The following is a 27077-nucleotide window of genomic DNA, read 5'->3' on the forward strand; positions in this document are numbered from 1 at the left end:
CCGCCCCGCCCCGCCCCGGCCCTGCCAGGGCCCCCGCCGGCGCCCGGCCCTGCGGCTGCGCGCTCCCCGCCCTGTGCGGGCCGCGGCGGGCCGGGGCGGCGGCCGAGGGCGGCCGGAGGCCCCGCGGGCCCCGCTCCCGCCGGCGCTGTGCGCCAGGACGGGGGCCCCGGGACGCGGCCCGCCGCGGCTTGTCGGGGCGCCCCCCGAGGGGAAGGGGCGCCGAGCGGCACGCACCCCGGCTGGCCGCGGCGGCCCCGGGCTTCAGCGACCAGCTCCGGTCCCCTCGGGCTCCTCGACGGGGGTCGCCGGGCGGGTGGGCGCGGCCGAGTGCGCGGCGCGGGCTGCGGGAGCGACCCCTGGGCGGGCGGGCCGGGGCGGCCGGGCCTCCGACCCCGCCCCCCGCCTCCCCGCGGGGGTCCCGAGCGGCGAGGACCGGCCTCCGGGGAGGCCCGGGGGCGGGGGGCGGGGGGCCGCCGCGGGGCGGGGCGGGGCGGGGCTCGGCGCGCCCCCGCCGCTCACATGATGTCGTCCAGCAGGTTGGCGCTGGCCACCCAGTCGAGGGCGCGCGGCTCGGAGGCGGCCATGATCATGCACATGAAGGGGCGGCCGGTGCGCCGGTCCGTGGGGTAGATGGTGGTGGGCGTGAAGCGCCGGTTGGCCTCGACGAACTCGCAGAGCTGCTCGTACACGCGCGGGAACTCGCGGCGCAGGAAGACGCCGCGCAGCCGCAGCTCGCGCTGGATGTGGATGAAGGCCACCTCGCGCGCGCGCCGCCCCGCCTCGCCGTCCTGGTCCAGGCCCGCCGTGCCGGGCGGCGGCGTCAGGATCAGCGTCTCCATGTCGGGCTCGCGGCCCCGCGCCGGGGGCGGCCGCGCCGGGCTGCCGGCCGCCAGCGCCACCTTGGCGAACTTGCGCACGGTGGGCCCCGCGCTGCGCGGCGCGGGCGCGGGCGCGGGCCGGCCGGGGGCGCCGGGGGGCGCGGCGCCGGGGCCCACGGCCACCGACACGCTGAGCAGGAAGCACTCGGCCGGCTCGTAGAGGCGCCCCGCGGCCGCCAGCTCGCGCGCGTAGCTGCCCAGGGGCGCGGCGTGCGCCGCCAGCTCGCGCAGCGACAGGTAGGTGGGCGACAGCAGCAGCCCCTCGAGGCCGAAGCGCAGGAAGTTGTCGGCGGAGCCGGGGCTCGGGAAGCCCAGGAAGAGCACGCCGCGGCCGCGCGACAGGAAGCCCACGCGCGCGATGCGCGAGAAGGCGCGGTGCACCGGCGCGCTGTCGCGGCAGAACTGCAGCACGTGGCGGCACACGCTGCCCACGCGGCCGTACACGCAGCGCGCCTTGTGCGCGTCCCAGTCCTCGCGGCGGCACAGGCGCGAGCAGTAGTAGGTGTAGCAGCTGTGGCAGGACTTGAAGTAGAGGCAGGCGTTGAACATGGTCTCGGTGCGCCGGCAGCGCGCGTTGGAGCAGGTCATCAGGTCGTCCTCGTCGGCGCTGGGCTCCGGGGACGCGTCCGCCGCGCGCCCCGCGGGCTCCTCGGCGCTGCCGGCCGACGCGGGCGGCGAGCGCGGCGCCCGGGCGGGCCGGGCGTCCGGCGGGCGGCGCGGCGCGCGGCCCGGCCCTTCCGCCGCGGCCTCGGGGGCGCGGCCGGCGGGGGCCGGGAGTCGATGACCAGGTCGGTGATGAGCTCGTCCAGCTGCTCCAGGCTGCGCTGGCGCGCCGCGGGGGCGGCGGGCGGGGGCGGCCGCGGGCGGCCCCCCGGCGGCTCCCGGGCCCTGGCGGCGGGGCGCTCGGCGGCGCGCAGGTCGTTGTCGGTGATGGTGATCTCGGGGGTCACGTACCAGTTGCGGCCGGGCCCCTCGCCCCCCCGGCCCTTGTCGGACAGCGACGTCTCGGACAGCGACAGCGCCGCGTAGCGCCGGGGCGAGGTGGACAGGTTCACCACGACCGGGGCGCGCCGGCCCTCGGGGGACGCGGCGCGCGGCTCCCGGCCCAGCAGGTTCTCGTAGCTGCGGCCGCGGCCCAGGGGGTCCTCCCGGCGGGGCCCCGGCGCCAGGATGTTGTCCCAGGAGCGGGAGTAGTGGCGGCTGTCGGTGACCAGGCGCGGCGGGCTGGTGCCGGCGCCCCCGTGCCAGGAGGCGAGCAGCTGGCCGGGGTCGGGCGGAGGCGCCACCTGCAGGGTGCGGTAGGGCCGCGGGCCCCAGTCCCCCCAGGCCTGGCTGCTGCGCGGGTGCGGGTAGGTCCGCGCCAGGGCCTCGCGGTCGCGGTACCGCCCGAAGTCCTCGGTGTAGAAGATCCGGGAGGCGGGGTGGGCCCGCAGCTCCTCGGGGCCGTAGCGGGGCGCCCAGAACGCGCCGTAGGCCCGCGGGTCCTCCCCGTAGTAGGAGCGGGACGGCGGCTCCTGGACCGGGAAGGCGCGCGCCTCCCCCGCGTAGTAGCCGCCCGCGCGCCCGGGGCTGGGCCCCGGAGGCTCCTCCGACGGGAAGGGCCTGGGGTAGTAGCCGTCGAAGGCGGGCCCGGGGCTGGCGGCGTAGCCGCCTGGGGGGCCCTCGGGCTCCTCGGTGTAGAAGAACTGGGTGGGGCCCGGGGGCGCGGCGAAGGCCAGGCTGCGGCGCTCCGCGAAGTCCCGGGGCGCGGGCAGGGAGCCGTCGCAGTACAGCGCGCGCGGGTCCGCGCAGTACGAGTCGCTGGGGGTGGGGGTGCGCGACAGGGCCACGTGGCGGGGCCCGGGCACGGTGCGCCCGTAGAGCTGCGGGCCGGCGCGCGCCCAGGGCGCGCTGTCGGGGGTCCCGCCGGGCCGCGGGCCCCGGGCGGCGTGCTGCAGCACCGCGTCGTCGGGCTTGATGTCCAGGCGGCAGCGGACGTGGGGGGCGGGCCCCGCGGGGGGCTCGGGCGGCGCGCAGCGGCCCGCGGCGGCGCAGAGGGGCGCGATGCGGCCGGGGCCGCCGCGCTGAGGCTGCAGCTTGATGGGGTGCAGCTCGTTGGCGAGCGCGCGCAGCGCGGGGTACGCGGGCTCTCGGCGCGGGGACGCCTCCGCCCGCGCCGCCCGCTGGGCTTCCCGGCCGCGGCGCGGCAGCACGGGCGGGGAGGCGGGCGCGGGCGCCAGGCCCGGGGGGGCGCGGGGCGCGCTCTTGGAGCGGGCGCGGCGCCGCGACTCGCCGTCTCTGGGCCGGGAGCGCGGCGCGGCGGGCTCCGGGGGCGGCGGCTCCGGGCCGCCCTCCATGGCCTCCGCGTCCAGCGCCTCCAGGAAGTCGAAGCTGCGGCAGTGGCGCTTGTTGAAAGGCGCGGGCGCAGCGGGCCTGGCCGCGGGGCGCTCACATGGCGGGCGCCTCGGCGCGGGCCCCGACGCGGGCCCCGGGGCCGCCACCTTGATGTCCTGGTACACGGTCGACACCAGCAGGTCCGGCGGGTCCGTGCGGGTCATCTTAGAAAAGGGCCCCAGGCTGGTGGCGGCAGCTCACTGGGCCTTGCGGGGCGCTCGCTCTGCGGGGAGACGCAGGTCAGGGCGCCCCCGCTGCCCATGGCTCCCCCGCCCCCCTCCGCCCGGCCTGGCTTACCTGGGGCGCGGCCGGCGGAGCAGCCCTGGCTGCTGGCCTTGGCGGGGGCGGCGGGTACCTGCTCCATGCCCGGAGTCCGAAGCACCTGCGGGAGGAGCCGGCTGTCCAGCCTCCCGCAGCCGCTCCCCACCCCGGCCCTCCCCGACGGGCTCGCCCTGTGCGCTGCGCCACCGCTGTGGTCCCCAGGGCGCCTGGCCCTACCCTGACCCGTGACAGGCGGGCAGGCTTGGGCAAGCTCTTCCCCGGGACAGGTCAGCCGCTGGCCTCGGGGCAGCCCCCCTCCCGCCCACGCTGGGGTGACCGGGTGCTCATCTGCAGCGCCGTTTGCAGGTTTCCCGGCAGGTGTTGGCCCCGCAAGCCTGGGTGACCGCAGCCCCTCCCGGCACCCACTGCCCAGAGGTGGCGCAGCCTGCTGGCCGGTCCCTGCCCCTCGCCTTGACCAGCTCTGCAGAGTCTCCCCGTCTCCCACGCGCCTGGCGACCAGGCCGGCAGCCCCCGCGCTGGGGGCCGCTTTCCTGGGGACAGCCTGCTGCGCCCCTGCTCCGCCCGGGTCCCCAGTGGCCCAGGCCAGAACGGTGACCCCAGAGAGCAGGCCTGGGCCAGGGCCCCCTCCCCGCGGAAGCCTCCTCTGGCCCCAGCTGCCCGGGGAGGCGCAGACCTGCCCAGGGATGGGGGCTCAGGACGGTCCGGAGCTGGGCCCCGGGGCTCTGTGGCTGCGGGAAGCGGACCGGCCCCGACCCACGTGGGGGCGAGCGCCAGCCCCTGACCGCCTCCCCCGCGAGCGCCGGGCTGGGCGAGCCCCCCACTCGGCTTGGGCTGGCCGCCCGCGGCTCCGGGGCGCAGTGCCTGCCGGGCGGGGGGCCACGGCCCCGGGGCGGCGGGGGAGGGGCGCCAGGCACCACCCAGGGGCAGCCTCGGGGTGGCCGGGCCAGCGGCTGCCCCTCACCCCGCAGGACCGGCTGGGCCGCCGGCGCCCAAGGGCTCGCTGCGGGGGCTGCTCTCCCGGGGCGGGGCGCCCCCCGCCCTCCCGCCTCGCAGGACCATCCCCCTCCCGCCCCCTCCGCGCTGAGCTGGGGCCGGGCCGGGCCGCCGGCCGGGGCGGCGGAGGCTCCGCCCCGGGGAGGTGACAGCCCGGCCTTGGGCAGCGGTGGCCGCGAGCCGCTCCCGGGGCGCAGGGCCCCGAGCCCGCGCAGGCTCCCCCCCCCCCCCGCGCAGCCCTCGCGCCCGGGGGCGGCCGGTGCCGCCGGCGTGGGACCCGCGCCCCGGCGCCCCACCCGCCTCGGCCGCGCGGCCGACCCCTTACCTGGCGCTGCCCTCCGCCGCGGCCCGGCCCCGCTCCCCGCGCCGCCGCGGCCCCGGCCCCGGCCCGGCCCGGCCCGGCCCCGGCAGAAGCTTCGAGGAGCGGCGCGAGCCGGCCGCGCTCGGTGCTGCCCCCGGTGGCGGCCGGCGGGGCTGCGCTTAAAGGGGCCGCGCGGTCTCCGGCGTCCTCGGGCGCGGACCCGCGTGACGGCCCGGCCCGGCCCGGCCCGGGGGCGAGCACCTGCCGGCCCCGCCTGAGGGGCACCTGCCCGGGGGCCGCTGGCGGCTGCAGGGTGCGGCCCGCCCCAGCGGAGCCCCAGGCCCGCCCCAGTCCGGCCGGCGGCCAGAGCCCCGGAGGGCAGCCCGCGGCCGGGCCGGCAGCAGCAGATGGGCCGCTCGCCACCCGCGGCGCCGCTGGAGCCGCGAGCTCTCCGCGGGCCCCGGGGCCAGATGGCCCGCGCCCCCGCCCCGCGCCCTCCGGCCCCGCGCCCGGCCCCGGCGGGTGGGCGGCAGGGCCTGTGGGGCCGCAGGATGGGCTGCCCCGCCGCCCCTCGGGCCGGCACCAAGCCCCGGAGCGCGCACGCACCTGCCCCAGGGGCCCCAGGACGCAGAGCCTCCCCGGCCGGGGGAGAGGGCCCCTGAGGGGTGCTAGCTGGGCTCCGTGGCCAGCAGCTGCTGTCCGCTGCCCCGGGCAGGGGGGCCGGGGGGCCGGGGGGCCAGCACGCGGCGGGCGCGGGGCGAGCTGGCCGGGGTGCCGGAGGCGGGCGCGGCAGAAGCACAGGCGGAGGCGCAGTGAAACGGGAGAGCTTTATGGCGGGGCGGGGCGGGGCGGGGGTGACGCTCCCGGGGCTGTGGCCGCCGGCCCCGCACACGGGCCTGAAGCGGGGTGCTGGCCGGCGAAAGGCCGCTGCCGGGGGGCGCCCGCATCGCTGCTGGGGTGCCGGTGGGGGCAGGGGCCACCCCGCCAATGGCCTGGGGGCGGCAGCCCCGTCCGTCCCTGAGAAGAGCGGGCTACAGCTCCTCGTAGTCCCCGCCCGCGCGCAGGTGGCTGCCCGGGGCCGCGCCCAGAAAGGCCTCCAGCTCGGCCGCCGCCGTCTTGCCGGGGCCCCGCGGCCGCCGCCCGCCCCTGCCGTCCTCCCTGTCCTTGGTCTTCTTGTGCTTGCTCTTCCTCTTGGCCGCCTTCTCCTCCTCCTGGGGTGAAAGGCCGGGGCGCCCGCCGTCACCGCGGGGCCGGGGTCTGGGCCCCCCTCGCCCCCCAGGCCCAGGCCCCACGCACCTCCCTGCCCTTCTTCTTCTTCTTCTTCTTCTCCTCCTTCTCCTTGCGGGGGGCCTGGCCCTCCTTGTCTGTGGGGGGGGCAGGGTCAGCTCCTGCCGCGGGCCCCCCAGCAGTGGGGGGGGCGCAGCAGGAGGTGCCCGCGGAGCCTCTCCACGCAGGGCGGCGCGGGAGGGCGGCGCCCAGGCGCTTCTGGGACAGGTCCCCGGGGCCGCGCCGTTGGGGCCAGCAGAGCTCGGAGGCCCCAGTGGGGGCGGGGCCGCCCGTGCCCACAGCTCGCTGCCCCCAGGTCCCAGGCTGGGCGCGGTCACAACGTGGCCGGACCCAAGGAGACCCGAGGGGCACCTGGGGGCGAGGCCCTCGGAGGCACAGGCAGGGGACGCCCTCCCCCAGCCCGGGCCCGCGGCCACTACCTTCCTCACTGCTGTCCTTGGGGCCCGCCTCCTCCGGCCCCAGCCCGAAGAGGTCGGCCGGGTCCTTCCGTCTGAAGGCGGGGGCGGGAGCCTGCGGGGGTGGCGGGGCGGGTCCGGAGTCCGACCCGTCGGAGCTGTCCTCGCGCACAGGGAGCTCCCCCTGGAGGAGCGGGTGGGTTGGGAGCAGCTCCCGCCCCTGCTGCGCGGCAGGGGTTGGGTGGCCTGCCCTCCCTGGGTCACCAGGCTGGGCCCCTCGCTGCGCCCGCCCTCACCCCCCCACGCTGCGCGTCCGAGTCGCTCTCAAAGTCGGGGTCGTCCATGACAAAGGACAGCATCTGGGCAGCGACGGGCCCCTCGGGGTCGCTCTCCGACGACGACACGGCCTGCGCGTCTGCGCCCCGCTCCTGCCGGGAGGCCCCCTTGCTGGGGTGGCCCCCTGTCCTGGGCGCTGCGCCCCTCTGTGGCCTGGAGGCCTTCGAGGGGAACCTGGAAGGAAAGGGCGTCAGAGAGCCCGCGGCCATCTCCCCGCTCCTCCCCCTGCGGACCCCACATACCGCTTGGTCTCGGGCTCAGAGCACTTCTGGGGGGCGGGGCCAGTGGTCTTGAGGTACCCCACCAGCCGCTCTGCTTGGTCCTCACTGGGGACAGGGCCTGTGGGCAGCGAGGGCCTGCGGGGGTGCTGGTCCTCGAGGTCCACATCGTCCTGGAAGCCCGCCACCATGGGGTTCGCGCCCAGGGCCTCCCCGTCGCTGTTGGGGGTCGGCACTCAGAAGGTGTCGGGCACCATGTTGGGGGGGTGGGGCCCTGGGGGACCCCTGGTGCCAACAGCAGGAGACAGCTGGGGGCCCCACATGGTGCGCACCGGGCGGGGGGTGAGGGAGGAGGGGGGCTGGAGAGAAGCTGTGGCACCAGGCCAGGCTGCTGTGGGCACGCCCGCCCTCGCCTGAGCGCCACCTCGACCCTGGTTCTGAGCCAGGACAGCGCCGAGCCGGCCAGGCAGTGTCCGCTCTGCTCCACCAGAGCCCAAGGGGCTCGGGAGGCTGCCCCAGGCCTCACCTGTCGCTGCCTGGTGGGACGTCTGCTCCAGCCGACTTCTCGCCCTTGGCTGGGGCCGCGTCCTCCAGGAAGCTGCGGTCAAGGCCGTCTTCAGGGACAAAGTCCTCCACGTTCTGGACTCCGGCTGGGGCCAGCTCTGAGGGCGGCAGGCACTCGGTGCCCACCCCAAGGCTGCCCCCCACCCCACGGCCCAGACATAGCAGGACGGCCGGGGCCTACCTGGGGGCGGCAGGGCCTCGGCGGCCGGCGAGCTGGTCCCAAACAGGCGCGAGATGAGGCCCCGCCGAGGGGCCGGGGCGGCCGGCGGGGCCTCTGGAGGGGACGGGGCCTGAGGCGGCGGCTGGGGGGCGGGCTGGGGCGTGCTGGGGCTGGAGCTGCCAGTGGACGCGAGGCTGGGTGGCACCACCGGAGACTGGGAGCTCGAGGGTGGGCTCTGCCCGTTGGCCGCTGGCGGGGACACGTGGCCGCGGCTGCGCGCCTCCATCATCTCCAGGAAGCTGGGGACACAGGACGGTGACCGGCCTTCTCACGGGGCGCAAGAGCCTGACCGCGAGGAGCTGCCACAGCATGCGCTGGGGGCCCTGACGGGAGTGTGGTGGGCATGGGCCGGGAAGGCAGTCCTCACCCCACTGCCCGCCCCAGCCCGCGTGGGGCTAAAGCAGGGGCTGCGGCCTGAGGGGGACAGGGCTCCCCAGCCTGTGGTGAGCTCCCTCGGGGGCAGCGCCCAGACAGGGCATCTGCCATCAGGAGGGGTCCTGCTAGCAGGGGGTGCCGGTGGGCAGGGCCAGGGGCCAGGTAGTCGGCCTCGCCTTACTCCATCCTACCTAAGGGCCTGTGGCAGGCACACCCTGCCAAGTGTTTGGTCTTGGGGAGCAAGGGAAGGCTCTGCTCCAGCAGACACCCGCAGGGATGAGGTGCCCCTGCTCTTGGGCTGAAGAAACAGCCCCGCAGAGGCCACAGGGCGGGCAGTTTGGGACAGGCCCAGCGGTGTCCTCCAGGGGACACACCTGCCCTTCTGCAACCCTTCTGGGGACAGACTTCTGGGGCCTTCCCCATGCCCCCGGGTGCTTCCTCAGGACCCACAGCCGACCGCGGTTGAGGGCCTGCCTTCCCTGCTCAGGCAGAGTGACCCCCACTGTGCCTGCCAGGGCCTGGAAGCCACGTGGGGGGCCGACCTGAGTGCACACTGCAGAGGGATCAGCCGTCTCCTAGCCCTACCTTCACAACCACCCGCACCCCAAGGAGCTCAGGGAGCTCTCTGGGGACCCTGCTCTACAAGGTGGGTGGGGGCAGCTGGGGCGGCCGACCGCAACAGGGCTGGCCCCAGCAGACATCAGGGTGGCCAGGGCCTGGGCGGCAAGATGGAGGCCTGGCTGTGCGGGGTGAGCAGCACTGGGGACGGCTGAGTGGCCACCGACCCTGCAGGCCCGGAGGGCCAGGGCCGCCTGCCAGGCAGCTCCGTGTGGTAGCCGCCAGCCCCTCACTCTCCAGGCCCCACCTGCTGACAGTGGAGAGCCCCAAGGGCTCGGCCCACCCCGCCGGCACCCACATGTCGTAGTTCTGGTCCTCCGTCTCCTGCTGCACCGAGAGCTCCTCCAGCGTGGCATCTGTGTCCAGCTGGTTGGTCTCCAGCTGCCGCAGCAGCGTCTCCCTCTGCAAGGGGGAGGGGGAGGCAGAGCTGGGCGTGGGCCCCCACAGAGACGCCAGCCCACAGCATCCTGCCCTCCCTGCAGGCATGCGACCACCCGGTGTGAGCGTGGGTGCCGCCCTGTGGCCTGAGGCTGGAGGGTCGTCCTCCTAGGAGCCGCTGGGCCAGCCCAACAGTGACCCCTGCACCGCTGCACGCACAGGTGCCTCCGGCGGCCCCGCGCTGCGACCACCCCAGGGCCTATGTCACATCATGGCCGCTGGGCTGCCCAGGCCACTGTCTGGAGGGCCAGCACCCCAGCCAGCCCAAGCCAGGTGGGCGCCAGAAGAGTGCCCGCCACCTGGGGGCGTGGAAACAGGGTCCCACAGAGGCCCCCTGTGCCCCCGCCTAAGGTCTTCTGCAGGAAGTTGGTCCCCAGCACGCGCCTGTCACGGGGCACGGGGTGGCTGCTGGGCCCTGGCAGCTGAGCGCGGCGCTGACCGTGGGCGCCCCGGGTGGGCAGGCAGGCGGTCGTGGTTTTAGAAACCCCGGTCGGGGGCCAGCCAGCCTGGGGGAGGGAAGCGCCCCGCCCCGTCCTAGTGGGGACGCCCCAAGCCCCCACACCTCCCCGGCCAGCGCCGAGCCCTCACCTGCAGCTGCAGGAACGGGATGTTGAAGAACTTGTGCAGGTACTTCAGGCCGAAGCTGTTTTTCATGGAGGACTCGGCGTAGCGGAAGTAGGAGGAGCCGGGCGGCCTGCGGGGAGGCGCGTGAGGCAATGCGGGGCTGCGGGGTCCCACCCCCGGCCCGGCCCGGCCCGGCCCGCCCACGCACCGGTCCAGGCGCTCGATGAAGTGGCGCACGTCGTCGGGCAGGATGACGCGGTGCTCGCCCATGTCGCGGTAGTTCCCCAGCACGCACACCGGCACGTGCGTGGGCACCTTGGGCAGCTCCCGCAGGATGTAGCTGAAGGTCCTTCGGGAGCGGGAGGCTGCCTCAGGCTCGGGACAGCGGCCTGCCCGCGGGGAGCCCCCGGCCTTGTCCCCGCCACCCCCACCCCGCGCCGTGCGCCTGGAGGAGGAGGACAGAGGCGGGCCGCCCACCCCCGCAGCCTCCCGCGGGGTCCACCCGAGACCCGGCTCCTGGCCCCGGGAATAAATCGGGGGCTCTTGGGGCAGCATCACCTGGGCGGCTGCCTGGTGACGCCAACTCTGACCCAGTGCTTTTGGGAAGGGGCGGAGGGAGGCACCCAAACTCCAGGCCCAGGCGGCCCAGCAGCCCCGGCGGCCCGCGCGCTGGACACAGGCCGGCCATCGCCAGGAGCGCCCTCACCACTGCTTGGTGATGTCGAACATCATGACCACCCCGTTACAGTTCTTGTACACGTCCAGGAACTCGGCGTCCAGGGCCATCTCGGACTCGGCCTGGGGCGGGGGACAGGGCCTGAGGTGGGCCGGGGCCGGGTCCCAGGAGCAGCGCTCACTCTCGGGACAGCTGGCCTCTGCCCCCTCTCGGGCAACAGCAGCCGCCCAGGGCGACCTTTCGGGGCCTCCCAGGCCAGGCCAGACAGACCGTGCCCTCTGGCCCTGGCCGAGGAGAGGGGCCCGGACAGAGGCCCCGTCCTGTGTCCAGGGTAGGCAGCTGCCCACCCGCCGGGCAGGGCTACGGGCGCATGTGCCCTGTGCCTGGAGGCCGCGGGCGCAGCTCACCTCCTGGGGGTCGTGCCCGGTCTTCAGGCCCTCGCCTCGCTTTTTGCATTTTCCTGGTTGAAAAACACAGGTCTTGGGTGGAGTGGGGGTGACGGTGCGGAGGTGGCCTCGGCTGCGGCCATCTCGCCACCCGTAGCCCCGCCCGCACGGGCCTGCGCCCAGTCACCCTCGGGAGGCCGGACCTGGCCCCAGAGAGGCCCGGGGCCCGGCCGAGCTCCCTCGAGAGCCACCATGTCCAGCCCTCGCACAGGCAGGCTCCCGGGGTGGGGTGTGCCCAAGGCCCGTGGTCAGGCCGGGCGCCCCCGAGATGCGGGGCTTCCAGCCCTCATTCCCTCTACCCCTGGGGACAGCCGCGGTGGACCCAAGGGATGAGGAGAAGCGCCCGCAGCCTCCCGGGCCCTGACAGCTGGCTGGTCCTGGCCACTGGGTACCCGCCCGGGGGGCTGGAGGCTTGCGGGTGCCCCATGGGCCTTGGGCACGGCACCTGCCTCGCAGGATCCCCCGTGGCGATAACAGAGCCCGCTTGGGGGGGGGGCTGGGGAACCCGGGGCCCGCCACTGGAGGGGAGCAGCCCCCGGAGCATTCACCTTTGTCCACCACGTCCCAGACCTCCACTTTGACGACGTCATCAGTGGCTGGAACGGGAGGGCACCAAGGTCAGCAGCGGCCCCGCCCGCCACTCCAGCCCGCCCAGGCGCCCATTCTCCAGCGGAAACCCTGCACGGCCGCCCCGCACCGCTCCCCACCCCCGCTGGCCCCGGCAGGCCGCCCGCGGACGTGTGGGGCCGGCCCGACGGCCCTGAGGTCACCGCCCCTAGAGGAGGGGGCCAGGCTGCCCCTCCGCTGGCCGGTCACGGGTCAGGCTTCTGCCAGAGGCCTCCGAGCGCGGCAGGCAGGGCCCGGGCGTCCGCCCTCCCACCCCCGGGACGGCCCTACGCTCCTCGGTCCCCGCTCCCGCGTGCTGGGCCGCGGGCTGCCCGGGCCAATGGCCAAGCCTCGGGGCGGCCAGTGCAGGGGAGGGCGTGGAGAGAGGGGTGCCGGGCAGGCAGGGCGTCCGCACCCCAGCTCTGGTGAGCCCCGGCTAGCCCGCAGCCGTCCACTCGGTCCTCGCCAGGGACGGGACCGCCAGTGGCCCGAGGCCGCCTGCTGCCAGGATGCAGCTTCCGCCGGGGCTCTGACAGAGAGGCTTGGGCGGAGGGGAGGGCGCGACCCTGTGGCTGGGGGAGCTACGGGGGCCCCTCCGCCCCCAGGCTGCCCTTCTCTGCCCCCCACCCGGCTCCCGGGGCCTCCCCCAGCCCAGGCCTCTGCCCCGGGGGGCCCAGGAAGTGGGGCGAGGCGGCCTCCACGAGCACCCCCGCCAGAGTGTGCCGTCGCCATGACAACGCCAGCTGGGGGCGGCGTCTCCCGGGAGCCGGACGCAGGGAGAGGAGCCCGCCCCGCCCCGCCCCGCCCCCGCCTCACTTTTGTAGCTCCAGTGGATGCTGGTGACCTGGATCTCCTGCGTGGGGATGTACTCCTCCACGAAGCGCTTGCCCTGCAGCCGGTGCCACAGCGCCGTCTTGCCCGTGTTCCTGTCCCCGCGGATCACGATCTTCACTGCAAGGAAGGGGTCAGGCCGAGGCTGGGCCGTCCTCATCGCGAGGCGAGGGGCCCCTTCCCCGCAAGCAGAAGGCCCCCGGGGCTCCCGGGGCTGGCGGAGGGGGCGCCGGTTAGAGGCTGCGGGCCCCAGGCCCCCACCAGCCCTCGCGGCACACGTGCCCTCTGTCGCCCGACTGGCACGTCCCCAGCGGGCAGCACGGCCAGGGCCGGTGCGGCCAGGGCCGAGGGCTGCCGGGCAGGGCTGGCGCGACGGTGTTGGGAGGGACAGAGGTTCTGCCCTGAGAGGACACGCGGAGGCAGCACCCCTCGTGCAGCCCGCGGACGGGGGAGCGGGCAGCTGCGGGGGCCGCAGGCCGGAGCGTCCAGCACCTCACACCGCTGGCCTCAGAGCCACTCATGGCCCCCATCGCGATCCGCACCCCTAACGTGCCCCCCACGTCCAGCTTCAGGCGTCAGGAGGGAGCAAGCGAGGGGTTCTCAAACACGCTCCGTTGGGGCTCGTGCTGCCCCCCCCCCTCTTTCCCCCAGGACACAGCAGCCACCGGGCTCCGCTTCCCCGGCATCCGCTAAAGACCCACTTGTGCGCGGACGGGCACCCGCAGGCGCTGGGCAGGCTTTGCCCACCTCCTCCAGGGAAGACCAAGAGGTTAGGGGTTGCCCGGCGGCTCTGCCTAGCCATTGTGGTGCCAGCCTCCTCTGGCCCCCAGGTCTGGCTCACGGCCCCCAGACAGCCCTCGAGGTTGCTCCGTCAGCTGAGTCCACTCAAGAATCTCCCTTGACTCTGCCCCTCGAGTCCCTTTCGTGGTCACTCTCTGGAGATCCCTCGAGGGGTCGTCCTGCCCCGCAGCGGGGGTCCCAGCGCCTCCAGAGGGGCAGCACCCGGGCTCTGCGCAGCCTCCGGCTCCGCCTGCCCCACACGGCAGTTCTAGGCGCCCAGGCCGTGGCCCCAGAGCCCCGTGGCGGGGCCCGCACACCCCAGAAAGGTTGCGGGCGACTCCTGCACCGGCCCAGGTGCACCCAAGCACCTCTTCCACTGAGGTTTCTGGGGCACAGCCCCTGGCCAGGGGCAGCCCTGCTCGGAGGTCACCTCGCGCTTAGAAACTCGTAGAGGCCGCCTGGCCCCGCTCCTCTGGGACGGATCCTCGACTCCTTCCCGCCACCACCGCCGCCCCAGCTGGCGCCCGGGGACACCCGCAGGGGAGGACGGCTCAGGAGGGCCGCCCCGGGCGCAGGCGCCTCCGCACGCCGGGCCTGACCGGCCCCCGCCACACTCTGCTGGTGTCCCTGGTCCGGCCGAGGGGCCCGGTGGGGCCGCAGGACCCTCTCCCTGGCCGTCGATGCTGCTGATCCGCCCTCACCGAGGCCACTGGCGGGCAGCCACGCCCCAACTGCCTCCTGGCTGGTCTCCTCCAGGCCTTGCTGGCCCCGCCTGGCCTGTGCCGCCTGCGGCTGGGCCTGACCCGGGGAGGGCGACCCCCCCATCTGCTGTGTGGGCGCCGCGCACGCCCCTGCTGCCCCCCCTCCCGGCGCCGCCGTCCTTCTGCTCTCCAGGGCTCTGCCTCCCACCGGGTCACGGGCAAGCGGCTCAGTTTCCAGACACGAAGCCGCCCGTCACCCTGCGCCCTCGGCGCCCCGTGGCCCGGCCTGGAGGCCCCGCCCGTGTCTTCACGGGGCTCAAAGCATGACTCGTTCGTGTGGTCGTGACTGAGAAGTCTGGCCTTCTCTCTAGAACGGATCGTGCTCCCCGCAGACGTAAAGTGAAGCAAAAGCAGCCCCGGGGTACCAGGAGCGACCTGGCTTCACCTGTTGAGAAGTCTGCGCTCTGGGGGCCTCCCTGTGCCGCGGGGTGAGCGCAGCGCTGTGAGGCTGTCCGCGGCTCCTGCAGCTCGAGTGCGATCCCGGGTCAGGGAGTGACCCCCCGGGGCGCAGCAGACCTCACGGTCTCCCCGCTGCTCCCCTCAGCAGTGGATTTCAGCAGATCCGCCGGCCCTGCTCCCCGCTGTCTCTGGGGAATCCTCTCACCTGCCTCTGGCCCGCGCCCCAGCTCGCGTGCGCGTCAAAAAACCAATACATCTTTTTGAAAAAAGTCTCCGCTTTGGAGTAAAAGCTCAAGCTGGCTTCGGGAGCCCGCGCTCGGCCCGGCGCCAATGGGGGGCCATGGGACTGCGGGGTGGGGGGGCGGAGAAGCCGGCAGAGGAAGACATGAAAAGAAAACGGCCCCGGAGCCAGCAGCTCGGGGGCCGCCGGGACATGCCCTGGGGTGCCCCGGCCCGGGCGTCCGGGTGGCAGCGTCAGTGCGCCGTCCCTGAGCCCCCGCAGGGAAGCGGCCTTCGCACGCCCAGGAAGCGCCTGTGGTTTCCCTCTGACGCCGGTGACCAGCGACTGCGCCTCAGCCTTTCGCCAGGGCCGCCGTCTCCGAAGACCCTGCCCCCGCCCTCCCGCTCCCCCACGTGGCAGGGCCTTTTCTGCTCAGAACCCCTCAAAGTGGTCTCCCTCAAAGTGGTGGTGTCCCCTCAGCCCCGCGGCCTGGAGCACCCACCCAGAGGCCCGCGCGCCCCCGTCGCCGCGGCTGGCTTTGGGCAGCTGGGTCCGGGGCCGGCACCCATCGGGAACGCAGGCCACACGGCCCACGCTGGACCGGGAGTCCGCAGGGGCGCGCGGCTCTTCGGCGCGGCCGCAGATTTCCAGCAGAAACGCTCTTGCCCCAGAAAGCAGAGTCTCGGCGAGGAAGGGCGTCCACCCACTTCTACCCTTAACGCTGAGACCCGACGGGCAGGGCGCTGCCCACGGCCGGGGGCTCCACCGCTGGGACGCAGCCCGTCAGCGGAGGGACCCGGGGGGAACCCGTCGGCCAAGCGCGGGGCTGAGCGGTGCCCCGGGCAGCAGGGGCAGGGCTTGGCCACTCTCTCCCCCTGGCCCGCAGGGACCTGGGGCGCGTGGTCCGGCGTCTCCACGGGGGTCCGTTCCCGGCGCGCCCTGTGCCTGCAGGATCCCCCAGGCCAGCGATGGCAAATTTAATAGAAAATGACTCCGAGGTCCCGGGAGAATGACGTTTAACAAGAGACAACTCGTGTACTTGGGAGTCATCAACTGTCACCCAGAAAATTCCCGAGCCCGCGGCTATCGCTTGGCCAGTTTGGAAAACACCCGCGGCCACCGCGGGGAAGTCAATTTCAAAAGCCTCCCGCCGGCAGCTCACTCACCTGCCCCACCCCTCCCCACCCCACCCCACCCCACCCCTCCACTCCGGAGACCCAGGCGAGGGGGCTTCCTTCTCTGGGGCAAAGCCCGCGCCCCCCTCGCAGGAGTGTGGCGGAGGCGGGCAAGTGCAACCTCCGCGTCTCACCCTCAAAGGACCCAGGATGGGTGTAAAGCAACACTGTAGGCACGAGAGGCTCAAACGCCGAGTCGGGAATCAGCGTGAGTCTTCTCCCTTGCTGCCCGCCCTGGCTGGGCCACGCGCACGGGGGTGTAAACGTCCACACGAAACTTCTTTTAAGCCTGCACAAGTCTCCGCAGCCTGCCAGAGTAAGTCGCTGTGAGCACAGAGGCTCCCCCGAAGTGGCCAGGGGCGGGGAGACCGTGGCACACAGGAGAGTGCTGGAGGACACCCTCGGAAGCAGGGACAGGCCTGTAAATGCCACCAGGGAAGGCGGCAGGACAGAGGCGCCAGAGGTCAACAGGACGGTGGGATGGCGGGCTGCGCGGTTTACAAAATTTATACCCCAAGACTGGCCTCTGCACAGAGCGCCTCTCCCCACGGGGAAGGCGTCTCCGTGCTCCCTGGAGCTTTCTGAATATACCCGTTACAAAGGCTCTCCAAAAAGGGAGAGCGGGAACTCCCTGGCGGCACAAAAGCGCAGCGCTCTGCAGCCGTCCACAGCCTCTGCAGCGCGAGTTCCATGCCCGGCCAGGGAGCTGCCCACGGGGCGCAGCAGACTCTCCCGTCTCCCCGCTGCCCCCTCAGCAGTGTGTTTCCGTGGATCCGCCTGTTCTGCTCCCCACTCTCTGGGGAGTCGTCTCGCCCCCCGCACCTCTGGCCTGCACCCCGGCTCCTGTATGCATAAATAAATCTTTTTTAAAAAAAGAGGGGGGAGAGCGGCGGGCAATAAAGTGGCCTGGCTGCTATGGCACCTCCCAACTGAACACCAAGTCCACCCAAAAGCCCCAAAGCTCCAGCCACCAGAGCGGGGGGCTCGCACCCCTCCAGGGGCGCCGGCTCTCGGTTACGTAAGCCTCGCGCCCCGAGGTCACCTGGGCCAATCAGGGCCCCGCGCGGCGCGCCGGCCCCGCCCGGGCGGCTTCTGCGGGGAGCTCAGCGCACGGGCTCCAGCGGCAGCTCCCCGCCCGGGCCGCGGGCCCCGACTCCGCCTCCGGCCCGGGGCGCTCTGGCGCGGGCCCCCGGCCGGCACCGGCTCCCGACCCCAGGGGCGGACAGTGGACGCGCCGCCCGCGGGCCCCACCGGCCCCCGCCCCGCGCCCCGGGACCCCGCCTGCCGCCACGCCGCGGGCCGGCCGACTTACTGTTGTACTGCACCCCCTTGGCGAAGCGCCGCTGCAGCGCCTGGTTCATGGACTGCAGGCCGGCGGGGATGTTCTTGTCGCGGCCCGGAGCCTGCTCCGACCCCACCAGCTTCTTGAGCGCGGAAAACATCTTCCCGCTCCGACGTCCGAGCCCGGCGCGGCCGGCGAGCTCAGCGGCAGAGGTGGCAGCGGCGCGGCGCGGCGCGCACCATATCCCGGCGGCCCGGACCCGGTGCGGCCTCAGGCCGGGGTCCCGGCGGCCGGGCGCCCGCCTCGAGAGGCTCGGGCCTCAGCGGCTGCGGCTTCGCTCCCCGCTCGTCAGCGCCGCCATCTTGGCGCCGGCGCGGCGGGGCGGGGCGGGCAGCTACGGGGCGCCGCGAGGGCCAGGGCAGTGCGGCGGCGCACTGGTGCGCAAGCGCAGAGCGATGCGGGCGCGGACGCGTGGCTACGGGTCGTCGCGAGGGCCACGGGAGTGCGGCGGCACGCAGACGCGCATGCGCAGAGCGGTGCGGGAGCGGACGCGTCGTTACGGGGCGCCGCGAGGGCCACGGGAGTGCGGTGGCGCGCGGGCAGCTCGGGCTCGGCCGCTGGCCTCGGGGCCGCGGTGACCCGCGCCCGCCCCTTCCCTGTCCCCTGGCGCGCTCCCGCCCCCAAGCTCCGGGGCCCAGGTCCACGGCGAACACCGCGCCTCCCCCGCCAGACCCCGCCTCTGCGTCCCGGGCCCAGCCGTCCAAGAAAAATGTTTATTTGTGTAACAGCGGGGCGGGCCGGGAGGTCACTTCCTCTTCTTCTTGGTCACCTTGAGCTTGTCGTCCACCAGCTGCTGCGCCTTCTTCTTGATCTCGGCCCGCGTGGGCACGTAGCTGTGGTCCATGTCGGCGAAGTGGAAGGTCTCTGCAAGGCAGGGGCTGCGCTGGCGCCCTCGCCTCTGCCCACCGGGGCGCCCGCGCCGCGCCCTCCCCTCTGCCCCCTGGCACCTGTCTGGGCCCCACCCCGCCACCTCCATACACTGAAATCCCGGGGTACAACGGACACGCCCTCTTGTGCCTGCACCTCGCACGGGTGCCCCCAGGCTGCCCGGTCCAGCGGCCAGCACCTGCTGCTGGTCCCCTTCCCCCTCCAGCCCCGCCCAGCCGGCCTGTACCTATCATGTCGTCCTCCAGGTCCTCGAAGCTGATCTTGGTGTTCTGCTGCTCCCTCAGAGTCGAGGACTCCAGGGCGTCCCTCACCTTGGCGTGGACCTGCAGGTCGGGGCTGTGGGCTCTGAGGGACAGCGGCCAGGCGGGCGCCTCCCCCCAGCCCCAGCTACCTCCTGGGTCCCGGCGAGCGCCTGCACGCTGTTGGCCAGCTGCACAAGCCTGCCCTCGCAGAAGGCCAGCTTGCTGTACATGTCCAGGGCGCCGGGGGCTGTAGGCGCCTGGGTGCCGGGCATGGTGACGCCGATGAGGCGGACGTAGAGGTTGTCAATACCCGTCTGGACAGTCAGCAGCAGCTGCTGGCCTCTGCTCGTGTTGACGAGGGCCAGCTGCAGCCGCTGCTCCTCTTCTCTCAGCATGTCCTGCATTCTCCTCTCCAGCGACTCAAAGCTGAGGGCGGGTGGGAAAGGAGGTGGCAGACCCCAGGCCCACAGGGGGCCGGGCCACTCCCACGGGGGTGCTGGCAGGGCCCCCAGACATGGCGGCAGCTCTGCCCGGGCAAGGAAGGCTCCCATGGGGTCCCTGGCGGGGACTCGGTGGCTCCTCCTAGGCTTCCTGGCGGCGGCAGCCCCAGCCCCACATGGGGGGGGCTGTCTGCGAGGATGCGGCGGGTGGTGGCGGCCCGGAGGAGCGGCCGCGGTACCTGGTGGAGGTGGGCGTCTGCTGGAACCTCAGCACGGCCTCCTCGAGCTCCAGCTTCTGCATCAGGGCCTGCAGCCGCGCCCGCCGCGCCTCGCAGTCCTCCATCTGCAGGTCCAGGTTCTCCTCCGTGTGCCTCTGCGCCAGGAAGCGGCCGGCGATGTCCTGGGGCCGCAGGAGAGCAGCCATGTGGATGTGGCCCGAGACCCGGTGGCCACCGCGGGCCAGGGTGACGCGGCGGGCGCGGGAGGTGTGCTGCTAATCCCGGTCGGGTTGCGTGGGGTACTGGGAGCCCCGGCTTCCTGCGGCGCTGCCGGTGGGGTGGGGCCTGAGTGGAGGCTGAGGCCACACCCCAGGTCGGGTCTCGGGTGCGTGGGCCCCATTGGCGGGCGTGGGGAGCGATACCCAAAGGTGGGAGCAGCGCACGGCGGCCTTGACTTTCTCCACCGGAGCCGCCACGTCCTTCTGGTACTGGATTTCAGCCTTGGAGGCCCGTGTTTTCATCACTGGGCAGAGCAGAGGGAGGCTCTGAGGCTCGACCCCTGCGTCTGCTCCCTCCTGGGCGGCCCGGGGCCCACGGGGTGGGGACAGCATAGCGCTTCTCAGGGCCAGCGGGGCTGTGTCCTTTCTGAGGGGCGAGGGGTGGGGTGGGACGCCTGGGACGGCCACAGACTGAGCTCCCTGGAAGGTGAGCCGGTGGCTGCGGGGCTCGGCCTCAGCGGAGGCGGCTGGGAGGGCCGGGCTCACGCCCGCGGGGACAGCTGGCACCTGGCTCGGGGCCTCAGGCCTGGCTGGGGCGGGTGGGGCTGAGGCCTCGGCGCACCTTTCGCCATCTCCAGGCCCATCAGGCTGGTGGGGAAGTCCAGGTCCTGCTGGCCCTGCCGGGAGGGGTGCAGGTGAGTGGCCTGGGCCGGGGGCGCCCCCTCGGCCGCCCGCAGGGGCCCAGCTCACCCGGCGGTACTTCTCGCTGGCCGCCTTGCTGTAGACCTTGTCGATCAGCTTCTTCTGTTGGTTGAGCCGGTTCTCCCGCGCCCGGCGCTCCTGGATGAAGGTGGCCTCGCCTTGCCGCATGTTCCGCTGGGGACACAGGGTGGGGGTGGGCGTCCGACTCCTGAGACCCCCCGGCACTAAACCAGCGACCGCTCTCGGTCCTCGTCCTCCCAGAGCCCCGAGAGCCGTCCAGGCTGATGGCCACACCCCTCCCTGCAGTTCGAGTCCGCCCGGGCCAGCCCATGCGCCCTGCACGCCGCTCCCGCGCCCACATCCCACCCGCTGCCAGACCTCAGGTGGCCTCTTAAAGGCCTCTTGGTCTGTCTGCTTGGGGCCAGCACCCTCCGCCACTGCTCTGGCCCTAGTGACTAGTCTGCTCTGGCTCCTTCCGGTCTCCAGCCAGGGGGCACCCATTTTGTAACAAGCCTGGCGGCCCCCACCCCTCCCTGGGCTCTGGCTCGGGCAGGGCCTGCACCCCACCCTTGCTGCCCACCCCCACCCTGTGTCCACAGTGGAACTGCCTTGACGGCACAGGCTGCTGTCCTCCGCAACCTGCGGGCACCCTGTGTACCAGGACCTTTGCCCACCCTCCTGCAGGCCCCCAGCCCCTCTGGCCTGGCCCGAACCTGCCCAGACCCCGCCCCAGCAGGCCCCGCGTGCCTGCCCTGTGGCCCGGGTCTCGGGGCCTGAGCACTGCACCTCCTCATACCCCTCAGGTCGCATCCCTGCAGCGGGTCCTGGCACCCCGGGGAGGAGGGGCGCCGGCTGGCCCCTGCTGCCATGCAGGTGCAGGTGGCCTCCGCAGGGCCCTGGAACCAGGCTCACCTTGACCTCATCCGTGATCATCATGGCATCATGGGACATGACGGTCATGTCCGAAAGCTCTGAGCAGTAGCTGACCACCAGGGTCTGTAGCTTGTCCAGCTGTGTGGAGTACCCGACCAGCTCCTGTGTGGAGGGGAGAGGCAGGTGCTGTCCAGTGCTGCCTGGCCCTGCCAGCACCCCCTCCCCGCCCCTCTCTGGCGTCCTGTGGTCCCACAGGGGGCATCAGGTGGGACCCCATCCTGCACCTGACGTGGAGTTCCCAGGACATGCGCCCACTGTGCCCGAAGGGAAGTCCACAGAGGGCAGCTAGCAGGGCCCACTGAGGGCTAAGGCAGCTGCCAGCCTGGAGGTGCCTGGGGGTGGGGTAGCCAATGGCCTGGCCTGGCGGGAAGCACAGCCAGGCTCAGGGCCGAGCCCCCGTGGTGCCACCTGGGCTCCGCGGTCTGTGGGCAGTGGTCATGTGCAGAACCTTCAGTTCCTTAAAACACGCAAGTGACCTCAGGAGTTACTTTGTAAAGTGCTGTTATCTAAGGAGGCTGCCCACCGGGCACACGAAGTGATGGAAGGCCAGGACTCGCGGGGGGGGGCGGGGCGGGCAGGCAGGTGCGCCTGCTGGCGGGGCCGTGTGCTGGATGGCGGGGATGGGCCTGGGAGCTGTGCCCCCACCTCACCCTCCAAGCCACGTTTTCAGCCGCCGCCCCCCACTCAGGGCCTTCTAGGGCTCCCTCCCCAGCCTCAGGTGAAGGCATTTGGGCGCCTTCCTGCCCGCCCCTCCCTCCCTCGCGCAGCCCCTCTGTGGCCCTTGCCCCATCTGCTGTGCTCCGCTGGGGGCGGGCAGGGGTCCCGCCAAGGAGTCCAGCTCCATGGCAGGCCCTGCCCGGCCTCCTGGGAGGGGCCGCTGCTGGGAGGGTGGGCGGTGGCTGCCCCGCGGCCTGCTCGGAGGGGCACGCGGCGCGGCCCTGCCCCTGGGGGGCTCCTGGCAGGCCCTCGGGGCGTCCTCCAGGGCAGGGAGGGTGCGGCGGAGCCACGCCAAGCACTGCACACACGCGCGGGCCGCGGGCCCGGTGTGCCCCTTGCGGAACAGCGGAGGGTTCAGAGGAGGGAGGGCCGTCCGGGCCCGGCCTGGGGGAAGCCGCAGGGGCGGGGGTGCCGCGCCCCGGCGCCCCGGGCGTGCGCGGGGCCTCACTTTCTTCAGGTAATCCAGCAGGTGCGCGTACAGCAGGTGGATGTGCCGGCTCGAGTTGATCTTGACCACCGTCTTTTCGATGTTGTTCTCCAGCTGGCGGATGACCTGGGGCGCCGGGGCTCGGTGAGACGGGCCGGCCGGCCGCCCGCAGGGGCGGAGAGGAGGGCAGGGGCCGCCTGCGCGGCGGGTCTCCGCGCGGACAGCGCTGCCGGGTCCTCCCGGGAGCCGCGCCCGGGAGGTGGGACGCACGCCCCGGCCCGGCCCGGCCCGGCCCGGCCCGCCCCCGCCCTGTCCCCCGGCCCCGCCCCCGGCCGCCCTGGCCCGCCCCCGCCCCGCTCCAGGCCCCGCCCCGGCCGCCCTGGCCTGGCCCCGCCCCCGCCATGTCCCCCCTGGGCCCCGCCCCGCCCTGTTCCCCAGGCCCGCCCCCGGCCGCCATGTCCCGCCCCCGCCCCGCTCCAGGCCCGCCCCCGGCCGCCCTGGCCCGGCCCCGCCCTGGCCCCCCCCGCCATGTCCCCCCGGCCGCCCCGCCCCGCCCTGTTCCCAGGCCCCGCCCCCGGCCGCCATGTCCCGCCCCCGCCCCGCTCCAGGCCCCGCCCCCGACCGCCCTGTCCCGGCCCCGGCCTCCATGTCCCGGCCCCGCCCCCGCCCGCCCTGTCCCGGCCCCGCCCCCGCCCCGCTCCGGGCCCCGCCCCGCCCCGCTCCGGGCCACGCCCCCGACCGCCCTGTCCCCCCCCGGCCCGCCCCGACCGCGCTGTCGCCCCCGGCCCCCCCGGCCCCGCCCCGGCCCCGCCCCGGCCCGCGCCACCTGCAGCTGCCGCCGCTCCTCGCGCGTGGCGCCCGGCTGGCCCTGCAGGCGGGCGAGCTCCCGGCGCAGGCTGTCCAGCCTCTGCCCGCGCCGCCGCACCAGGTGGCTCAGCGCGTTGTGCGCCCTCTCGCGGTCGTGCACGTACTTGCGCAGCTTGTCCCGCGCCACCTGCGGGGAGGCCGGTCCGCGAGGGGCGCAGGGGGCCCACGGCCGCGCGCCCCTGCGTGGGGCGGGCGGAGGGCCCCACCCCTTACCTCCATGGTGTGGGGGCAGTGCGCCAGCCGCGTGGACAGGTCCTTCCCGCAGGCCCTGGCGATGATCCGCTGGTCGGACTGCGGAGCGGGGTGCTGAGTGGGGCGCAGGCAGCGGGCCCCGGCCCTGGGGCCCCAGGGGCCGCGGACACCCCGGGCCCCATTCAGGCCGTCCCCGCACGCAGGTGACGGGCCCACGAGGGGGCCCGCGTCTTCCCTGCAGGCTGGGGCCAGAGCGGCCGTGCCGGGGCTGGCAGGAGAGGACCCCAGCGAGACCGCGGCCCTCCCTCTGGGCTGGCCAGTGCTCCTGCTCGGGGGCCTGTCCCCGGCTGGACGGCACCCAGGCTGCCCCCAGGGCCCGCGGCTCCTGAGAGGTGGGGCTGCTGCGGGGCGGCTGGCGGGGGCCGCTACCTTCCTGGTCGAGGCCCAGTCTTGGGCCGCGCGGCGGATGTTGCTGTTGAGGAGGGCCAGCGTGGCCTTGTTCTTGACGGCCTTCTCCTTTATGGCCTGGACCTGGAGCGCCCGGCATTGCTCTAAGGTCAAGGATGGGAGGTCAGCGGGTGGCCAGGAGCCCAGAAGTGTGGCAAGGGCCTGCCTCAGGGAAGTGCCTGCTCTGGTGGACGTGAGCCTTGCTGCTTGGCAGTGCCTGTCTGGACCCCCTGACCGCTCTCAATGGGCAGCTGTGCTGGGCAGTGGGGAGCGCGAGGCGGAAGCCAGGATGGGCACCAGCTATGGTCCTTCCCCACCTCAGCCATGCAGGCTGGCGGCCCTCCCGTCCCTCTGCCTCCGGGGCCCACTAGCTCACAGAGTCCTCAGAGCCCCTCTTCTCCCAGTCCCCTGGGGGCGGGTGGGCAGGTTGCCCACAGTTTGCCCTGGCCGCCCAAGGCCCTGGCCGGCAGGCGGCTCACCCTGCAGCCGAGTGATGGTCTTCAGCTCCTGGATCTGCTCCTCCGTGTCCTCCTCCCTGTGCATTGTCCGGCACCCCTCCCGAGTCCTTCGGCTCAGGACAACTGCCTTGCACATTGTGCCCGGAACCTCGGCCCTTGGAGACAGGGAGGGTTCTCGACGCCAGGAGCCCGGAGTTCCAGATGCCCCCCACCCCCGCTGCCTCAGGGGGGCCGCTGGGAAGCAGCCGGGGCAAGCTGCCTTTCTTCCATAGAGGTGATGGGTGTGGCTTGGTGCTGCACCCCGACAGTGCCTCTGCACCCTCCATCTCTCCTCACTGAGTTTCCTACAAACTCCCATGCCCCGACTGCCGCCGGGTCTTCATCCAACGCCCCCGCCCCCGAGCTCAAGCCCATGCCTGCATGACCCGGTGGGTGGGACCCAGCCCTGGCCCTCTCTCCCCGACCTTGGCCGGGAGCCCAGCCTGCTCTGCCCCCTCCACCTTCTGGGAACTCCCAGGTCTTGCTTTAGAGGCCACTCACTCCAGGAGGGGAGGGGCCCACCTCCTCGCCGCACCCTGGGCTTCCTGGAGCCGCGGGTCCCCAGCACCAGCCAGTCTCAGACTCAGGGCACACACCAGCCACACCCACCCCTGCGCCAGGCGGAGACCAGGGAAGCTGCCCCTGAGCCCTGGAGGCTGGCCCTCAGGGCCCAGGTGTGCAGGAGACCTCCTCGGCCCCCTGTGCCCTGCTCACCCCTCCATGCCCTGGTCCAGGTCCCCCTATAAGCACACTGGCCTGGCCGGCTCAGCACCTCCAGCGCTCACTCTCGCAAGGCGCTGTCTCCAAGCAGGCCGTGCTCGGAGGTCCTGGGGTCACCCCTGCCCTCGGCCCACACCCACGGTCACAGCACTGGCGTCCAGTTGGGCCTCTCAGACTCTCCCCCCATCCTGGTGAGTCTGTCTCGGACTCCAAGATCACTGCCCCCTTCAGAACCCAGCCCACCCCTGGGGTTGCTGCTTTGGCAGGCCGGCTCTCCAGGGCCTGAGGCAGAGCCTGCTCCCTGTCCTACCACATGAGGTCTCCCTCATCCACCCCCCTTATTTTAGGGGGGCACATGCCCCCCCCCCAGGAAGGCTCCCGCGGAGATCAAGGGCAGCCCTGCTGGGGCTCCAAGGGGCGGGGTGTGAGCCCGGTCCTGGTCACAGGGTAAGCAGAGGTGGTGGGAGAACTGCTCCTCCCTTCTTTCCTGTGCGCTGGGATGAAGACACAAGGGCTGGGGCTGGTGCAGCCTTCCGGGGCCGTGAAGACCCTGTGGGGGAACCAGGGCTGGAGGTCCTGGGGCAGGGAACCGACCAGGAGCCTGGCCCTCCACTGGGCTTGGAGTGGACGTGCTCCCGGCGGGCTCTGGGGCTGGCTGGCCTCCAGCTCCCTCACAGGTCCCCGCGGCCGGTCGCTTGCTCAGCCACCATCCTTGTGTGTGACCGCTGAGCCAGGCCGCGCAGGGATTGGGTGAGGGCACGGCAAGGCCCTGTTGGTGTCTCCAGGTTGACCCAGAAGCCGGTGCTGAGGGTGCTGGGTACCCGGTTTCAACTCCGCCGCTCCCCGGCCCCTCCCTTCCGAGCGGGTGAGGTGGCAGCCCAGGTGCTTCCTTCCAGAGACCTGCCCCGTGGTTTGGGAGCCAGGCCCCACTGGCCGAGTCCCCACTCCGCTCCTCCACCAAGGTGCAGGGACACGGCCCCAGGGAACTGCCCCGGGGAACTGCCTGGGCCGGGTTGGAGCACCTGCCCAGGGCGCCCCAAGGCACGCCCTCCAGCGTCGGCTGGGGCACGAAGGTGACTCAGCTTCTAACACTTGGTTTCCCAATTGCGTTGGGACTCAGGTAAGAGAACAAAACAGGTGTTTATTAGCCCCACTCTGGGGGTGCCAGGCCAGAAAGCACCAGAGTCCACCATGCGCCCCAGGACCGCTGCCCCAACACCAGTGTGCATCTGCCAGGCTCTCCAAGACTCCTGCCCCGCGGGAGGCCAGCTGTCCAGGGAGGCCAGTCGTCCAGCGCAGCCGGGGTGGGCAGAGGTAGTCGGCAGTGCAGACCTGGCATTCGCAGCGGAGCGTCCGGTGCAGGGCTGCACTGGGGCGGCTGCTGCAGGTCTCCCGCGCCCTGGAGCTTGCCTAGCTGCGCCCGCCTGCAAGACCAAGGGGTCACAGACAGCAGAGCCCCCCGGCTGGCGGCCAAAGGGAGGGCCAGGCCGGCAGCCGGCTCCGTGTCTGGTGCAGGGCTGCTCACCCCGCGGCTCTTCTCCTGGTGCCCACGCGCCTCACTCTGCACCCACGGCGCCCCAGCCCCACGCCCGCTCCCGGGCCTTCCTCCTGCCGGTCCGGCTCTGCAGTGGGGCCTGGGCACGCTGGACAGCCCGCCCGGGGCCCAGGCCGTGCCCCCCTCACCTGTGCCCGTCTTGGGAGCCGCCCCGACTCCAGGGACAGCCAGAGGTCGCTGCACGTCTGCGACTCCACTGGGTCACCCGACAGCTGGTCACGGAGTCCGCAGCTGGGGCGGCGGGCGGGGCTGGGCCCGGCCGGGGCTCCGGCTGCGCGGGGCGGGGGCCGGGGCGGCGGGCTCGCAAGCTCCCCTGCAGCAGGCAGGTGTCTGGGCCTCAGACCCCCTCGCGGGGAGCCGCAGCACCGGCGGCGGCCACCCCTGGGAGCGGCGTCTGCGGCCGAGCCTGCGCAGGGCCCGGCCAGCCCCGGGGCCCGGCCTGAGGCTGCCACGCGGCCCGGCCCCTGCGGGACGCTCGGCTGCCCGGGGAGCTCTCGGGGCGCCCTGCCCCCAGGCGGCCCCGCCCCTCTGCGGACGGGGCGCCCCACCGAGCCCCCGCCCGCTCAGGCCGGCTGCTGGGCCCGGCGCCCGGTCCCGCGTCCCGGCCTCCCCGGGTGCCGGGCGGCCCGGCGTCGTCCACCCGGCCCGCCCCGGGCTCTCCGCGGCGGCGGCGGGGCGGGGCCTAGCCGCGCACGCGCAGAACAAGGTAAAGTTGGGGCAGGGCCTCGGGGAGGGGCGGGCCCGGGCGGGGGCTGGCCTAGGGGGCGGGGCCTGAGCACAAGCGCCAGAGCGAGGATAAGGTGGGGGCGGGGCCTGCCGGGGGGCGGGGCCTCTGTCGGGCGGGGCCTCTCGTGGAGGGGCGGGGGCTCGGGCAGGGGAGGGGTGCAGGGGAGGGACGGGGTCTTCAGACCCGCGAGCAGACCGGCCCTCCGGCCC

General features: G+C 74.2%; 3 protein-coding genes across 4 annotated transcripts; all 3 read right to left on the minus strand.

The window, feature by feature from the left end:
* Positions 1-515: 515 nt before the first annotated feature.
* On the minus strand, positions 516-3471 carry AJM1 (apical junction component 1 homolog). Its single transcript, XM_037493934.1, is given in 2 exon segments — positions 516-1645; positions 1648-3471. Coding segments are annotated over 2 exon segments (2898 nt in total). The 5' UTR covers positions 3416-3471.
* Positions 3472-5763: 2292 nt separating this feature from the next.
* On the minus strand, positions 5764-17241 carry RABL6 (RAB, member RAS oncogene family like 6). 2 transcript variants are annotated; one of them, XM_037493538.2, is made up of 15 exons: positions 17049-17241; positions 12387-12521; positions 11513-11560; positions 10926-10978; positions 10549-10640; positions 10051-10191; positions 9867-9972; positions 9139-9242; positions 7809-8086; positions 7590-7725; positions 7088-7282; positions 6806-7019; positions 6534-6693; positions 6124-6191; positions 5772-6038 (listed from the first exon to the last, which is right to left on the minus strand). In XM_037493538.2, exons 1-15 carry the CDS (start codon positions 17176-17178, stop codon positions 5859-5861), a joined length of 2040 nt encoding a protein of 679 aa, XP_037349435.1. In that variant the 5' UTR covers positions 17179-17241; the 3' UTR covers positions 5772-5858. The 2 variants fall into 2 exon arrangements, with proteins under 2 accessions (XP_054545112.1, XP_037349435.1); XM_054689137.1 differs by lacking the exons at positions 10926-10978; positions 12387-12521; positions 17049-17241 and adding an exon at positions 11986-12182 and having other exon boundaries at positions 5764-6038.
* Positions 17242-17716: 475 nt separating this feature from the next.
* On the minus strand, positions 17717-26389 carry CCDC183 (coiled-coil domain containing 183). Its single transcript, XM_037494079.2, has 14 exons — positions 26270-26389; positions 23849-26010; positions 23352-23473; positions 22944-23021; positions 22690-22857; positions 21885-21989; positions 20699-20821; positions 19835-19960; positions 19707-19761; positions 19289-19389; positions 18888-19048; positions 18358-18634; positions 18193-18289; positions 17717-17942 (listed from the first exon to the last, which is right to left on the minus strand). The coding sequence occupies exons 2-14, from the start codon at positions 24183-24185 to the stop codon at positions 17824-17826; spliced, it is 1869 nt and encodes a 622-aa protein (XP_037349976.2). The 5' UTR covers positions 24186-26010; positions 26270-26389; the 3' UTR covers positions 17717-17823.
* Between the last annotated feature and the right edge of the window lie 688 nt (positions 26390-27077).

The sequence above is a fragment of the Talpa occidentalis genome, unplaced genomic scaffold (assembly GCF_014898055.3).
Source record: "Talpa occidentalis isolate TD23 unplaced genomic scaffold, MPIMG_talOcc4v2.1 talOcc4.7, whole genome shotgun sequence".
Taxonomy (NCBI): Eukaryota; Metazoa; Chordata; class Mammalia; order Eulipotyphla; family Talpidae; genus Talpa; species Talpa occidentalis.

Excerpts from the sequence above, each read along its gene's own strand:
- CCDC183 (XM_037494079.2), bottom strand. The coding sequence starts at position 24,185 with ATGGGAGTTTGTAGGAAACTCAGTGAGGAGAGATGGAGGGTGCAGAGG. Across the intron at positions 23,022-23,351 it reads ACTGGGCCTCGACCAGGAAG|TCCGACCAGCGGATCATCGC; the intron begins GTAGCGGCCCCC and ends CCCGCTCCGCAG. Across the intron at positions 20,822-21,884 it reads TGCTGGATTACCTGAAGAAA|GAGCTGGTCGGGTACTCCAC; the intron begins GTGAGGCCCCGC and ends CCCTCCACACAG.
- RABL6 (XM_037493538.2), bottom strand. The coding sequence starts at position 17,178 with ATGTTTTCCGCGCTCAAGAAGCTGGTGGGGTCGGAGCAGGCTCCGGGC. Across the intron at positions 7,020-7,087 it reads TCTGAGCCCGAGACCAAGCG|GTTCCCCTCGAAGGCCTCCA; the intron begins GTATGTGGGGTC and ends CTTTCCTTCCAG. Across the intron at positions 6,039-6,123 it reads AGAAGAAGAAGGGCAGGGAG|GAGGAGGAGAAGGCGGCCAA; the intron begins GTGCGTGGGGCC and ends CTTTCACCCCAG.